The sequence below is a fragment of the Colias philodice genome, chromosome 5, assembly GCF_061535455.1.
Source record: "Colias philodice isolate Cphi_HAF_F1 chromosome 5, ilColPhil1 Martin Lab GWU primary, whole genome shotgun sequence".
NCBI lineage: Eukaryota > Metazoa > Arthropoda > Insecta > Lepidoptera > Pieridae > Colias > Colias philodice.
In genome coordinates, this window is record NC_143090.1 from 446668 (window position 1) to 463737 (window position 17070).

Consider the following 17070-nt stretch of genomic DNA (forward strand, 5'->3'; position numbering starts at 1 on the left):
TCAGATTTCTAAGGTGGTGTGTGGTGTGTTCCTTTACATGCCACATTACCACAATATTCCACACAGACACTTAAATACATCTTGTATATACATATTTTATTTATTACTTATGTTGCAACTTGCAATAAATAATAACTAGGCCTTTTTTTTAGTGGGGAAATCATGCAAAGATTTCCACGGCCTCGGGGGAAGGGGGGTTATGTCGGATTCCTACCGACCAAAACCCCACTGTGTTCCGTCAAGCCGCATCAACGACCGGTCCACGCCCCACGGGTATGGTAGAATTTGTCCGTGACCCCATCAGCGGCTGCCCGTCTCCAGGCTCAAAACAAACTATGAGCCAGCCAGCTCTACCCTCATGGGAAATAATACTAGTGGAAACAAAAAAAAACATGATAGTTAATGTCAATAAAGAATTGAATATTTTTCTTTACTTAATTGTATGTTATTTGCTTGGATGGTCTTTCTGAATACTCTTGAGGCCGTGTCACGTAAAACGTACACACAGACGAAAGAAGATAAAATAGTATAATCAAACGCTATGATAAGCGTAACATTCCCGTGAATGTACCTAGTAATTATAATCGTCCGTTATCTAGTATCATTCTCGGAATAGAGTGCGACAGCAAACATTATTGCTTTTATCCGACACGGCTGGTTTATCAAAAATTCTTTACGAGTGACGACCTTGAACGCGTCATGATAAATTCCCGTTTTTTTTTACAGTAATGCCAAACATTACCATGTTTTACCAAACAGGATTTTTAACAAAAAATATTTAAGGTTTACCTAGGTCCTAGGTCATAATTGCAGTTTTTAAAATGGTGTGTTCCAATTATATTAGGTATTTTACCTCGAAATCTATAAACATTAAGTACATAACTATAACATACTAGCTGCTCCGCGCGGTTTCACCCCCGGGCCCCGTGGCTCCACTCCTGTAGGTCGTAGCGTGATGATATATAGCCTAAGTATAGCCTTACTCGATAAATGAGCTATCTAACACCGATTTAGCTTTATAATACATATAACATACCTATTTAACAAAATACAAATCGATAGTGTGTCGACAGTCAAGATCGCAATTATTAGTAAAATTACACACGTATACGTCTTTTTGTCAAAACATTCATAGTTCAATAAGTCTAACCTTGGCCGGTATAGGCTATTGTCGATTAATTATATGTTAAATGTATGCCTGTTAGTGCACAATGAATACAAACACAGAAACTCGACATTACATAACTAGTGGATTCACTTTAAAATCGCACTTAAAATGCTTATTCTATTCATTGGGTACTTGTAATTTACAGTATAGCTATATTTAAACAAGATGGGATATAACTTCATTGTTGCGATTTCTGTTGGGAATTATTGCAGGAAAAAGGGAATACTTTTTTTTATATGAAACTCTCATTTAATGCATTGAGGTCTAAATTAACAAACTAGTTTAAATGATATTCGGAGCTAAACTGGACCTTGAGAAGGCTTAGGTACGCTGTTTTGTTTTCCATGTATAGTTTTAGTAAAGAGTAATAAATAAATATGCAAAGTAGCTAAGAGCTTCATAGAGGTTCATGTGTTTTGGTTATCAGCACAGACAATAAATATGTTTTCAGTGCGACACTATTACAGCCTATTTGCCCATAGCAATTTTTTTCCTATTCCTTTGTTTTATTGCAATGAAAATAAGCATTAATAAAGAACTTATTCTGTTAAATATATTCTCACAAAGAAAATGAAGGTGATTGCAGTCTGTTTAGAAAACAATAATTGGCAGAACCTTCTTGTAGGAAAATTTCTGAATAAAAATGTTCATAATTACTACTACTTAGTAAAGTTTAACAATACAATAAAGCTGAAGAGTTTGTTTGTTTATTTTATTGATTGTTTGTTTGTTTGTTTGAATGCGCTAGTCTCGGGAACCACTGGTCCGATTTGAAAAATTGTTTCTGTGCTAGATAGCCCATTTATCGAGGAAGGCTATAGGCTATATATCATCACACTAACACCAACAGGAGCGGAGAAATGCGGGTAAAACCGCGGGGAACATCTAGTCACTAATCCTAAGTAATATATCCTAGGTTTTGATGTTTTATTATACAATTGATGTCCACATAAAGTTTTATATTCTTGGAAACATTAAGAGCAAAAGCTCATTAACAACAATGGTGAAAACTTTGTTTAAATTTTTCATTGACACATCTCGACAAGAAGATTTCAACATGCAGATTTTAGCATAGTATTAGATAATGATAGAGATATGAGTCAATATTATCAATAAGATATCTATTATAAGGGAGCTATTTCATCTATTCATTGCAGAGTAAGCTGGTCAAATGACAAACCCTCTTTTTATAATAGTCAGTAAGTATCAAACTTCTGACACAGATATGGGAGTCACAAAGTTATTTTAGTTGTTTATGGGCATGAAAATGCAATATCAGCTGTTTAATGTAATACAATTTACTTAAAAATTGATGTAATTTTCAACAAAGTTGCACCAGACTAACGATCTTAACGATTATAGTCACCTAAAAATAAAATGATCAATGAAATCTAAATCTCCATTAATCAAATTACATAATATTACACCTGCTAAAACTGTCCACTTGATGTTTGAACAGCATTATCAGTAAGTGAAGAAGATAACACTATTAGTGATACACAATCAGTAATTTACGGCTAGTATTAACATATCTAAACACTACATTATGTGGCTAATCTCAATTGAGTTTTCACAGTATGATAGAAGTAATCATCCTTATAATATTGTATGCTAATTTCCTAAACCACTTAACCGATTATAATAAAATTCGCACACCATAATTCACATATGCAGTTCGATCCAACTTAAGAGATAGGACAGTTTAAACATGTAGGTACCACGGGCGAAGCCGGGGCGGACCGCTAGTCTCATTATAAATCAAACAACTTCGTCTGCAACATACATATCAATGTCAGTTGTGTAGGTGATGAATGTATAATCTCATTTAATAAAGGTAAAAGATCTGGTTGTATGTGTTTGTTCTGGTTTTATATTAAAATAAAAAATAAAAATACCGGAAAATATTACAGGGATTACAATTATGAGCTTGTTAAAATAGCTGTTTGATTCATAAACCATTGGATGTTCGATTTTTTTTCTAATCCTCTCAATGTCCAATAGTAAACACCAAGGCCAAACTCACTTGACCTCCTGGGTCAAGTGATTTATAAATAAAGGATCTAGTTGAAATTGCAAAAATCTTACCAAGAGTGTGTTAAACAATATTTTAAGTGAGAAATCTGTTTGTCTATTACTTATTTCAATTTCAATTGTGTTGTTTTGCTTTTATAGAAATAGTAAAATACAAATAAATTACAATATGAATGATGCTTTAAAAACCTCTATTTATAGTTAGATTATACTTTGATTGTTATCGCAGGTCAAGCATTTAGATAAGAAAATATTCTGAATATTCTTTAAACAATATCTGGTACATGTGTGTAGACAACCAGCTTATCGGCTATTTAATTACCTTTTATGCTTCTATATTGTTTGTTTCTATAATATTTGAGTTTCACTTACACCCCTTTTTAGTAATAATTCTAATTGGACATAGACTATATTTTACATAGTGTTTTGGGAACGACTAAAACAAATAAGTGTTTGTGTTAGATATGATAAACCTGTTTCACACGAAATCATATTTTATGTGAATCCAATAAGAATTACTTTAGATGATGCAATAAAACATAAATATATTTTACATATTAGTTTCGAAAATCGCATTTCACACATAATACGTAATGTAAACACTGACGTAGTAACCTATCACGTTTCTTGTGCGCGCATTTAATGATAATACTTACAAATCGTCATCCGAGCTCTGGCCGGAATCGTAGTTTATAGGGAACCCTAATTTTTTCTTCCACTCCTTATCACCGCTCGAACCCATTTTGCAAATAGGAGAACCGGATGCAAAACGCTCGAACCACTAACATGCTAACACTTAAATGTTTTCATTCGTAGAGCACGTGATTTACATCGCAAATATTGGTAAAATATTCATTTCACGTCCAATTCACACCTCTTTTCACTGCACACTGATACCGGCACGAAATCATGCATTAAATGCGTATAATAACTAAAACACTATCACTTATCGCGAACATCGGCTTCATCGTTCACCAACTCATCAAAAAATAAACTGAAATTAACGAGCAAATGTCGCACTGACATATCTGAAACTTTGTCAGCTGACAGTTGACACTTGAATTTAAAATGTCAAAGTCTTTGTTGTAGGTATGCACATTGGTATGAAGATGCAAGCCTATTCGGCTGTTCTCATATTCTTTTCAATTTTTTTCTTCTATCTTTTATTCTAATTTATGATTACTTTATAAAGTACTCAACATCAATATCGATATTTTTTAGTAGGTACTATTTTAATTTTTATCGCTCGCCCGGTTCCACCCCATTTCATTTTTAATTTTTATACACCCACAATCCACATGTATAAAAAAAAGAAAAAAAAAAGACGGGTTGCACTCCGGGAGTGCCGGCAGAAGTGAAAACTTGATTATTAACGTTGAGCATGTTTGATATTTTGGAATGGTATCCGTCTTACGCTTTTTCGATCAGGTCACGTGTCCTGACGCGAGTTTAAGATTTTATACCCATTACAGAAAAAGTGCTCAACGCCGCTAAAGAAGTTTTCACTTCAAAAAAAGACGGGTTGCACTCCGGGAGTGCCGGCAGAAGTGAAAACTTGATTATTAACGTTGAGCATGTTTAATATTTTGGAATGGTATCCGTCTTACGCTTTTTCGATCAGGTCACGTGTCCTGACGCGAGTTTAAGATTTTATACCCATTACAGAAAAAGTGCTCAACGCCGCTAAAGAAGTTTTCACTTCAAAAAGATAGCTGATGAAGTTCAAAAATAGAATTGTAAACATAGCGCACAACAAGCACTAGGAATTTGGTGAATGAGATCTACATTTGCTATTCGTCAATGGACAGTGCAGTGGAGCCATGAAATAAGAAAAGAAGTTGCTGAAAAAGATGGTGGCAATGAATAGAAAAATATAGGTAACATGCAAATCTCTTTATTTTAGTGTTAAAGTAATATTAAATTAAATTAGCCAGAAAAGTAATATGGCCATACATAGTTGGGAGGGTCATACTTATATCCCGGCAGCCATGGCCAATAATATTTTGTAGTAGTTACAAGAAACTCGTCATATTCATTTATACAACCAAAACATGATTGTGGTTTGGTTTGGATGCTATTACAATTTAAAATAACTATTGTTAGCATTGCGATGTATCGGAAATATTTCATCTGGAAAAAAAGATAATGTTAACATTTAAAGTAATAGAAACATATTTTACACAATTTTACATAATATTTTTACCCACATAGGTACATAAAACAAAAATGTTCTATAGTAGGTACCCGTATCAAATTTTTACCTTTATTATATATCTATTTAAATAAAATACTGTGCAATTATCCAGTGTACCTGCTTTATATTCGACTAATTCTATTTTACAATGAAATATGAAACAAAGAACCTTTTTTAAACAATTGCAAGTTTCTTTTTTTTTCCTATTGTGTACTTTGAAAGTCGTTGCGTTTTCGGTTTCAGAAATGATTACACAAGCAAAATGTAACCAAATAAATCTATCAGCAAAATAATGTTGATCACCTAAAACAATAATATTATTTTTATACATATGTATAGGTGTTATTATGCCTATCTACATCGTAGTTGCAGCTCTTAACAAAGGATTAATAAATCGAAATACAAAACATATTTTATGATTTTAAATTTCAATTTATTGAATGGTATAAAAATATAAAAATTAATGTTTATGTTTATGGTTCCGTTTCAAGCCGAATTTCTTTTTTAAGTCATGCATAGTCATCTCCTGGCTATCATTGATCTCTTTGCTATCCTCCAATTTAGCCGGCACTTTACTTTGGCTCAGTTCGAGCCAATCTCTTGCGTTGTCCTTCTTTATTTTCTTCTGGTATACTACATCTCCATTTCTTGTCATGTAAGAGATTACAGGAGTGAGGACTTGCCGCTGTTTTCTTCGGTGTTTATTTTTCTTTTTTCTCGACCTTAAATCCTCCTTGCTGGATGAAGAACTTTCGCTACTGCTTGAGCTGGATGACGAATCTTTGTAATGCTTCTTCTTGGGTCTCCGGCGACGTTTGTATTTTCTATCAGCTGCTTTGCTGTGATATGGCATAACGACTAGTGGCATGCGTTGCTGAGCTACTGGGTACGGAGGATGCAGGGGCATCGGTTGGCCTGGCATCATCGGCATTGGTCCAGCATGGGCCATCGGGTACTGCACTTGAGCCGCCATCTGTCCAGGCATTTGTGGATAGGCATATTGTCCAGGTGCAGGGAACTGTGACAATGCCTGTAGTGCTAAATGAAATACTATTAATGTTTGGAGTATCGCTGTGTCCATCTGAAAATAAAATTTAAATGTGTGGTAGAAATCATTATTTAGATCGTGATAATATTCATACAATAGGTTAGCCGTTAGAGCATTAAATCATCAACGAAAAATAATATACAAATGCGTAAGATAATAAAATTTTATGGATTTTCATCTGGTACACTTTCAGGTATGTTATTGAAGTTTTAAGTTTCTTTGCCACTTTGAGGACTTATATTTTAAACAAAATTAGTTAATGATAAAACGTATGTGATGACGATTCAAAACTGCGTCTAGAAGAAGTCTAATATAAATTAGATTTAGAACAAACCTTCTAAAGAGATGGAGCTGATGCTTTCTTCGAAACATGAGTGGATTGACTGTAAAGGTAAGTGGTTGAAAATGTTCTTAAATACAAGAGATCTTTGTTCGAACCTATTGTTTAAAATTTTACTTGTTCTTATGCAATGCCGTAACGTAGATTTACGTGTTTTTTTATGTATTTTTAAGTGTAATTTTAATTAAATATTTACATAAAATGCAATTTCTTAAAAGCGAGATTCTGGATAGATACAAATATTAGTCAAATTATTGTGTCTCTATCTTTTTAGCAATATGTATTACGATTAAAAAGTGCATTATGTTTGAAATCGATACATTACAGTACTAAATCCTTTACACAAAATATGTAAAACAAAACATTCGTAATTGTGTGGTAGTAGTCGCAAATAGAGCAATGTAGCAAGTAGGTACCTAAATAAGATAATTCCAGATGGACATTATACCTAATATCAACATGATAAATTATATATTTTAAAATGTTATAAAAGAATATGCAAGACGTATTAGGTATTAAGATTTAAGATTCATACAATAGGTTATTGTCGATTACATAAAGTGCATTGTGTGCAAGAGTTGAACTTTTTTCAAACACAAAAATTTCCTTGAAATAGCTTCATATAACCAGCTTGAAACACAGTGATCGTTAGAATTTGTTCTGGAGGTCTAGTCAATAATGAAACTATAAAGTATGTACCTCAAAACTTGAATAAAAAGTTTAAAGCAGTTTACTCTAATTATAAAGATCTATTAAATAATATTTTTTTACAGATGCGTGCCGGAATACAATCCATCATAATCCTTCTAGTGTTTACTGGTGTAATTGGCAAGGACCCAGAATTACCACTATGTCCAACAAATATTCAATATTTTCCCCAAAACCTTCCAATGCACTGCCGCATGCCGACGCCTGCTGATATGCCAAATTTACAAATACCAATCCAAAGTCAAACATTCCCACCACCATTTTACCAAAGTCCACCACCAGGTAAACAACCTGAACCTATACCAATCCCTGTACCTCCTGGTATGCCTGGTATGCCGGGACCAATGCCAATACCGATGCCCATGCCTCTTCCAGGGCCACCTGGACCAGCTCATAAACTCCCTGTAATCGTTATGCCGTTCTACTCTCCAGATAACTCCTTCAAAAAGCCACAAATTCGACCTGATCCTAGACCAAGGATACGTATACGCAAAAGAAGGCCTCGTTATTATTCTGACACTGATGATAGCACAGATACCGATACCGATACATCTTCTAACGAGTTGACAGATTCTTCTTCAGAATACGACGGCTATTGGAGAGGAAAACGCAGCGGGAGACGATCTAACCGACATCGCAGAGAAAAGAGAAGAAGGCACCAAAGACAAGAACTACTTACACCAGTCCTACAATATGTTACTAAAGATGGCTACGTTATATTCGAGAAAAAGATAAGTAAAGGAGAAGCGAAGGATTGGTTAAAAGTTAAAACAGGCGATACAATTGAATCTACAACGCACGCTAAACAAGAAATCGACGAATTTGAAGAAATAGAAGATGCAATACGAGCTGATAGAGATGAAGAAAAAGTGGAAATTAAAACAGAACGCAATACGCAGAAGCATCATAGGAGAAAATCGAAACATAAAATGCCCAAAAATGTAGTAGCGCAATGAGTATTATAAGTTTTATATTTTGTTACCTAATTTGATAAATAAACCGTAAAAAAAATTATTGTTTTAATATTAACCACATCTATTATGCTCAGAAATACTTAGAACCACAAAGTACTATATACCTACAAGTACAATACTATAGAACTATAATTGCAAGCAATTTCATCAAGTTAAATAAATTAAACTTAACATTTCTTATATCAAATTTATTATGTTATTTCTGTACAGCTACTAGATATCCGCCCGCAGCTTCGCCCGCTCAGCCAGAATCCTTTTACCCCAGTTATTAAAGCCGTTTTTTATGCTGAACATCACACTAAATTATTTCCTATCCGATTTCATTTGCTCAGGTTAAGGGTGACTGACCATAAAAACACAAAAGTGCTGACATCTAGGTGGAGCTTCGCTCGCAATCTTAAAGAAAAGTTTTTGGCCGATATCTCTGAACCTACAAATACTTACCTACTATAGGCCAAAAGTTATTCAGACTATTTCGTATAGAATAAAATTTCGCTTGTAAAACTTACCGTTAACGATTTATGGGCCATTTAATGAACCGATTTATCGTTTTTAGCTAATAACTTAAAAAATTTGATCAACAAAATATATAGCTATCCATTTTTTAAGATCATTTTATTCGCTACAACTTTTGTACAAAGCTTTTTTTTTCTAAAGCCATACTTTTAGAGTTACAGACCTAAAAATAAAATAAAATTGGATCGGAAATTTAGTGCGAGGTTAAATGCTTTATTTACTTGGGTATTTGCCGGCAGAAAGAAAGATATGTAATATGCAATCTGTGGAATATAATTATATTATTCAAATACATACTTTTAGAGCTTTTTGTGATCGGCCCATTTCACATACCATACCGGTGGTACCATATTGTTATTTAATCTCCTAAAAAACTTATTATAAACTAGCGGTATGCCCCGGCTTCGCCCGTGGTACATGTTTACGTTTTCTCTACATAAGAACCATCCTCGTACTTTAAGGAATATAATAAAAAAAGAATTATCGAAATCGGTTCAGCCGTTCTCGAGTTATGCGCTTACCAACACATTTTGCGATTCATTTTTATATATAAGAGAAGATCATAAACAAAAATATTATAACACTAGCTTTCCGCCCGCGTCTTCGCTCGCTTTGTTTAAAACTTAATTATACATATACTAAAACCGTCTTATTGAATCACTCTATCAAAAAAAGCATGTGTGCCGAGCACATGTGTCAGAAATAAAACTTCTTTGGTAAAATTCAAAGGTACCAAAATCGTCACCTTATTCCATGACGTGATGGTATTGCCATTACGTGTCTTGAAATTTTAGTATCAACGCGCCTAAAGAAGTTTCACTTCAAAAATTGCATCAAAACCCGCTGTGTATTTTTAAAGATCTAAGAATACATACACACAGACAGACACAGGAAGCGACTTTGCTTTATACCTACTATGTAGTGATATGGTATGACAAAGGTAAATTAGCTTGGAGAAATTTTTGCGTTTGTAGTAAGTGTATGGTCAGCAAATAAAATAAAACAACATTTTATTTTTAGTTTTTATTTTATATATATAAGGGATTTTAAATTAAACTATATGTGTTTCTCCTCTGAAAAAGATGAGACTTTATTTTAATATTTGCACATTTAACATACATATAACTTTTACATTAACAATGTTACTAAAATGAAAAATTTACTTACCTGAAAAAGAAACGACATTTAAAGTTTAATTCTTTAGTTTGAGATGTCAAAGGCTTGCCTCGACCATGTTTTAACACTGGAGCCATTTTGAATTAACAATATAAAGTTACAACACTTACACACAAATTAAACACTAGTTATGGCCCTGCCTTCATACAAAACTGCTGAATACGCCGTTCGCACGGGAATAGAATGTGGATGCGATTTCCCTTAGTTAGCATCCAAGCTTACGTCTTTATAATTATTAAACTGTATAAATTCATTCTTTAACTCCGGTCTGCATCGTGCAGACATGGGTGTAAAAGTCTCATTTTAGCTATTAAATGTAGTTTTTAAGTACATCTGAGTTTTCATTTGGGGCCTCCGGCTGCGGGACATGTAATTCACTTCAACAAATATTATAACAATAATAACAAATAATAACAACAATCAATAAATACAAAATTTATCAATTAAACTACGTACATAATAATTATAATTTTTGAATGAAATGTGTGCTTTATGTTCTAACGGTACCAAACGACTGCACGTGGCACCTGCGGACAGCGTAAACTGGTTTATTCTGGTTTTGTGCGTGTTTCCACTTTCCACTATCAAGTGACGATTTTTTTATTTGTTTTGTTTCGTAATTATTATGGTCAAATATTAATTATGAAACAAATTATTATGGACACGATATTTTATTGTTTCACGGTAGTCGCCTTGTCGTTTGCTCAAGGACGTAAAATTGAATGATATATTTTTTTTTATAAAGTCAAAACCATTTTCTTTCAAATAAAAACTTGTTTTTATTGAAAACAAAAGTGTTGCTAGGAATAAGTATAAAATTAAATAGTAATGTTAGGATATCGAAACATTTTTGTATAGGCCAGAACGATATAGTGGAAACGCGCTCTAAGATCTGAGTAATATACACACCACTACATATGCAAAAATTTCTCCAAGCTAATTTACCTGTACTAAAGACAGATATTTATAAATGGGGAATAATAAAACGAGCTTCTAAAAAATAACTGAGCGGCTGATGATAAGAAAATCAACAAGTCCATCTTTCCAGTGGGAAACAATATTAAAGGAATATGATGACGTCCATAAATCTTAAAAATCTATTCATTCAATATAACGTATACTTTTCCAAAACAAAGTTAACTAAAATGACTTAACATTCATTTTATGATTATAAAACGTAAAATTTTACGATCTGTATAACCATATGTTGAAAGGTTTGATATTGTGTAAGCATTCAAAGCAAAATTTTCATATTTTCCGCTTGACGTTACAATGAACTAGATTATGTAAGAAATTGTAAAATGCATAAAAGCATTTTTCGTTCACGTATAGAGCGATTGAATTTCTACAGCTGAATATGTGTTACGTAAGTAGTTCCTACATTAATGAACAACGTATCCTTTCTTCTATTTTCATGAGTGCTATTACCTACTTCAGTAGGTACCTACGTACTAATTGATTGATTATTTTATATCAGTTTATTTATTTAAATACTTTTTATAGTGTGTGTTCATAATGTAAACTAAATGGATAGGTATTATTTACCCTTTTAATAGTTACCAAAGTTGTAAAATTTATATCTATTTAATTTTTTCAGATCAAATCATCGAAATGGACTCTTATAATTCTGGTCACAATCATAAGAAAGGCCAACGTACAATTAGCTTATCCAGTTTACATGCCTCCTCCTCCTCCGCCAATGATGGCAATGCCACCACCAATGCAAATACCAATCATCGCCATCGAAATACCTGAACAGACAGTCCCCTCTACTACCACTACAACGACCACGGAAAAGAGTGTTGCAATAGCCATCCCTGTACCCGTGCCTATGCCTGTGCAAGTAGCTGTGCCGGCATATGCCCCTTCATATTGCATAGCATCTCCCAGACCAAAGAACTGTCCGCCATGCCCTCCGTGTCTATGCATGCCACAATGCACACCAGCGTTCTTCTCATATTGTTCACCATGTCACTTGAAATGTCGTTGCCGTAATCCGGGAGATGCACCAGTTCCTTTACCACCTGTTCCACCAATGCCCGTGCCAGCTCCTGTATATCCTATGCCGATGCCTGTAGCGCCAGGACCACCACCTGTTGTAGTCGTGCCAATGCCACCGCAAATACAACTCAGACCAAGGCGATGGAAACCAAAACCAAAGTATTCAAGTTCAGAAGAATCGAGTGACGAAACGAGCAGTGACTGTGATTATCTACGGCGAGGAAAGAAATTTAAGCGCCGCAAATTACGAATACTCCGACGCAAAGCAAGTTCAGAAAGTGAGAACGAACTAGTGAAGCCAGTGCTGACGTATGTATCGAATAATGGAGAAATTAAATATGAGAAAAAGATAAGTAACGATGAAGCTGATCAATTGTTAAATGGACGTGATAACGGAAGGAGATATAAAACAGTGAGAGTCATGACAAGAGAGGATAATTCAAATAAACAGCAAGTTGTAGTGATGTCTAATGATGAAGATAATAAAGCAGGGCGGTACAAGCAAGTTGTGCTACGGAACGGACCAAGCCATGTACTGAGTAGTGGGAAGAAAGAATTGATATTTAGACCTCCTGGTAACAAGAAGATTAGCAATTTATCAGTATCGTTTAATATAGAATAGATGAATTTTAATGTAGATGTTTATATTTTTGTAAATAAATATTTGTGAATGAAGAATAGGTACATAATAAAAAACGAAGAATTCATGAAAAAATCTTTATTTCATAAACAATCAAACAGATATTTTATCCATAGAATACTTAATAGTAGCTTTAACATAAAAAATGCGTAAGCAGTTTGAACCTTACAAATTATAAAAACTTTTACTTAGTCCTATAATAGTAGGTACTCTACATATTTAAACTTTTAATTTTACACTAATGTTTACATATGTTTAAAAAAAATGTTGTGTGGTTTTATGAAACCACGGTAAAAGTGAAACTTAGGCACAAAATTATCGTATTTGTACGATAATTATCGTACGGTTCGACCGTCACGCGACATGCGCTACACAGACCAAAAAGTTTGAGACGATGTAATAAAAGTTTCACTTTAAAATCTAAATGATAATTTAGATTTTTTTAAACTCAAACATTTTAAGAAACACAATTAACTTAGTCCGTTTTCTTATGGGCATGCTTGTATGGAAAGGTATACATTTTTGAGTAAAGCAATGAAATTTGGTTCAAATGTTGTACTCGTCCACCTAAGCCCAAATCGCCTGGTAGCCAGTGTCTACTCCCCGGCAGAAGGGAGGGAGGGGGGGTTATAGAACAGAGCGCCCGGCGCTCGGAAAAAAAATTCTGGCGGATTCATTTGGCCCTTTGAGTCGAGTTTGGTGTCGTTATCAGGTAACTAGATAATGCCCGAATCATTCCCCATACCAGCTTTTTAGGGTTCCGTAGCAAAATATGTCACAATCTTTAAAATAATAAACTTTTGGCAGTGGCAAAATCCAAACAAACCAGTATATCTTTATATTTTTGTATGAAACTTGGTTTATAAAAAAATACTTGGAATACATGATATTCTGTACTAGCCATATCTGTCGACTGTTCTTAACATTATTTTGGCTACTACTACTATATCGTGTGTTCCAAAGCTAGAAGGTCTAAAAGAACTATTGGTACACCTGCATTTGAGGTATGAAAGGCATATCCGAATGTCACACGAGGATTTGAAGCACTTTACAGTGGCAAATATGCAGACAGTGAAATTGAAAAGTTTGTGATTACAATGCATGATAGGTAAGGACGGTCACGATATTTTAAGGATACTCTTATCCAGAACTTATATTTTTTTATAATTATTATAAGTACATGTTTGTTTTTCACATTGTACCCTGCTGTGACAGAAAATAAGGGTCGCAAACAAATTTTTAACAAAAACGGACAGGCAAATCGAAAATCTGCCTCCCACAGAAGCTGCCCTTAAACAACACACCTTAAGGGCAGTTTTACAGGCTGTATAATATATTTAAGGACCTAATAAAATCAAAAAAATATTCCTTGCCCATCTGAAATAAAAAGAAAAGAGAAGCTTTGAATTGATAAGATGTCGGTGCGTGAAATCTTGCAATTCCAGATTGAAGTGTTTTATACGCCAGCTCAAATGTACCGAATTATGTAATTGTGGAGGTGGTTGTCATTATTATTAATACAAAAACGTTCTATTATTATCTATCTTTATTTTTAACAATGTTACCTGACTTCATTTATAATTTAAAGATGATTAAAAATCACACTAATATTATAAAGACGAAAGTGTGTGTGTATCAGTTAACCAGGTAATACCAGACAAAATAACATGGTATAGGACCAATAAGTACTAAACACTCGATGGGCGAGTCAGACTCGCACTTGACTGGTTTTTGTTTTATGTTATTGCTTATTTTTCGGGTATATTAGCCGTCCCCTACGCTGCGCTGACGAACGTTCCTGTACTTTCTATAATTTATTTCACATTGAAAATGGTAAGATATATGTTACATGTTAATGCTTTTATAATCTGCATGAAATGGCCTTTCAGACAGTATTTTTTTATAAACCAAGTTTCATACAAAAATATAAAAATATTCTGGTTTGTTTGGATTTTGCCACTGCCAAAAGTTTATTATTTTAAAGATTGTGACATATTTTGCTACGGAACCCTAAAAAGCTGGTATGGGGAATGATTCGGGCATTATCTAGTTACCTGATAACGACACCAAACTCGACTCAAAGGGCCAAATGAATCCGCCAGAATTTTTTTTCCGAGCGCCGGGCGCTCTGTTCTATAACCCCCCCTCCCTCCATTCTGCCGGGGAGTAGACACTGGCTACCAGGCGATTTGGGCTTAGGTGGACGAGTACAACATTCGTACCAAATGGCATTGCTTTACTCAAAAATGTATACCTTTTCCCATAAGTAAACGGACTAACTTGTTCCAACTGAAGATCACGTACCGAAACCGATTGTAGTTTCTATAATAACGAATTTAAATAACAGTAAATAAAAGCTGGACGATTGAATTGTGTGTGCCGAGCACACGTGTCAGAAGTGAAACTTCTTTGGCAAGTTTCAAAGATACCAAAATCGTGGCCTTACTCCATGACGTGACGGTATCGCCATGACGCAACCTAAAAATTTTACTGTCAACACACCTAAATAATGAAAAAAAAAACTGTATTTTTTTTTTCATTTGGGGAACAATACACAGGATAAAATATATATACCATTTTATATAGTACTGAATATACAGTCCACGATGACTACTTCTTAAAAATCGAAATCAATTAAATATTTATATGAATATGTCCACATGCAATATTGAAATTAGTGAATGAACATTAAACAGAGACTAACAAAAAGATAATCGATCATTGTAAATGCCTTTAAATTTCTCATACCTACTTAACTATTTATCGAAAGAACAAAGAAAATCATTGAAGGATTTTTATCATCAAAAGTTCTAAGAAATATGAAGTCAAATCTACGTAACACCTATTTGCACTTCAACAAAATTAGCATTGAAATGAACAATGAACAATCGAATTACGTGACCTATTTCAGGCTGTTTATTCCATTAGACGCCATACTTCTTAAAAATGTGGTCTAGTTTACTCGTTATAACCTCACTATATTGTATTAAATCTCTACCCATAGACAATCAGTCCGCTGCGAAATCTATGATGGAGTTTATGAAATCTTATCAAGACTTGATGAAGCCACCAACAATGAAGGCGGGTGGTTTAAATTCAACAAATGGGCCGTGTTGTTTTGGGCAAATATGTACGAATCCGTGTACCTATCCGATTTTGCCGAATTATCAACAGATGCCTATAATATTACCAGCAAGAACGGTATACGAGCCGGTGGAGCATAACCACCCTCCATTGGGAGATATAAAGGATTTGATTGACGCAGATAAAAAGCGGCACAATTATGTAAGTTACGAGTTTAGTGATACTAGTTCAGAAACTGATACGGATACCGATACTAACACGGATTCGGATACGGATTATGCTTATTATGAAAGCTTTTTGGGGAAGGTATCCTAAGCTTTTGTTATTTAATTTTGTACAGTTTTTGTATGATTTCTTTAAACAAATGTAAGTGCAATAAATAAAACAAACTTTTGTTATTTTTATATTGATATTGGTACATAATTTTATTCAGTTGATTTCATTTTAATTTAATTTAATTTATTTCAGATAAAGTATCCATATAATTGTTAGTAATTGGCCTTAAAAACTATGTTAGTATTACAATTCTATCTTATATTAAAAACAATCTTATATCACAACCTGCTTGAGACATGGATTTTGACCCAATGTCTCAAGACATTGGTATCCCATCTGTCCACGAATACAGCTAGGATGCTGCTGGACGATTGCCGGACACGGCGCATCATGGATGCCGCTCTTTTTCGCATGATTGCGTGGAATCCGTCAGTGCGCGCCTCCGCAAACATTCCTGACGCACTGCAGTATCTCGGCAACCCCAGCAACATCCTAAAAATATTGTTATACTGAACCCGGAGGGTATTGATCGCCCTCTGGGTGTAACTAACCCATAGGCTGCACGTGTAAAAGGATTGGCAAAATGCTTTAAATAGACTCACCTTTACTTCGCGAGAGCAGCGTGCAAACCTACGGGCCAGCATGTTACCCCTGACGGCCAGCGCCCTCCTCTCCCTCTCAATGTCGGCGTCATCCACGAGTTCATCCGTGACCCAGTGGCCCAGATACTTGTATTGAGAGACCCTCTGTAATGGTGTATGGTCGAGAAACACCGGCGGTACTGTGTCAACTCTAAAACCACGAGATTGAAACACTAAAAGGTTACTCTTCTTAACATTATATCTGAGCCCGTGGGCCACGGCAAATTCTTCACACTTTTCTAAAAGTTTTCGTAACGCACTGATTGAGGGAGC

The 17070-nt window shown here is 34.5% G+C and overlaps 4 protein-coding genes across 5 annotated transcripts in view; 2 read left to right on the plus strand and 2 right to left on the minus strand.

Annotated features, from left to right (window-relative positions):
• Nucleotides 1–4205, minus strand: part of Mekk1 (mitogen-activated protein kinase kinase kinase 4) — a 45683-nt gene extending 41478 nt beyond the window's left edge. The window contains exon 1 of the mRNA XM_089695363.1: nucleotides 3856–4205. Within this exon, the coding sequence (XP_089551489.1) occupies nucleotides 3856–3941 (86 nt within the window). The 5' untranslated portion in view covers nucleotides 3942–4205. The remainder of the gene's footprint in view (nucleotides 1–3855) is intronic.
• A 1241-nt stretch (nucleotides 4206–5446) lies between these two features.
• LOC149488190 (uncharacterized) lies at nucleotides 5447–6835 on the minus strand. Its single transcript, XM_089695348.1, has 2 exons — nucleotides 6776–6835; nucleotides 5447–6474 (listed from the first exon to the last, which is right to left on the minus strand). The coding sequence occupies exon 2, from the start codon at nucleotides 6472–6474 to the stop codon at nucleotides 5854–5856; it is 621 nt and encodes a 206-aa protein (XP_089551474.1). The 5' UTR covers nucleotides 6776–6835; the 3' UTR covers nucleotides 5447–5853.
• LOC149488191 (uncharacterized) lies at nucleotides 6754–8479 on the plus strand. 2 transcript variants are annotated; one of them, XM_089695346.1, is made up of 2 exons: nucleotides 6754–6832; nucleotides 7555–8479. In XM_089695346.1, exons 1-2 carry the CDS (start codon nucleotides 6812–6814, stop codon nucleotides 8443–8445), a joined length of 912 nt encoding a protein of 303 aa, XP_089551472.1. In that variant the 5' UTR covers nucleotides 6754–6811; the 3' UTR covers nucleotides 8446–8479. The 2 variants fall into 2 exon arrangements, with proteins under 2 accessions (XP_089551472.1, XP_089551473.1); XM_089695347.1 differs by lacking the exon at nucleotides 6754–6832 and adding an exon at nucleotides 7432–7472.
• Nucleotides 8480–11707: 3228 nt separating this feature from the next.
• On the plus strand, nucleotides 11708–12784 carry LOC149488192 (uncharacterized). The gene has a single exon (XM_089695198.1). It carries the CDS (start codon nucleotides 11834–11836, stop codon nucleotides 12776–12778), a length of 945 nt encoding a protein of 314 aa, XP_089551324.1. The 5' UTR covers nucleotides 11708–11833; the 3' UTR covers nucleotides 12779–12784.
• Nucleotides 12785–17070: the final 4286 nt, after the last annotated feature.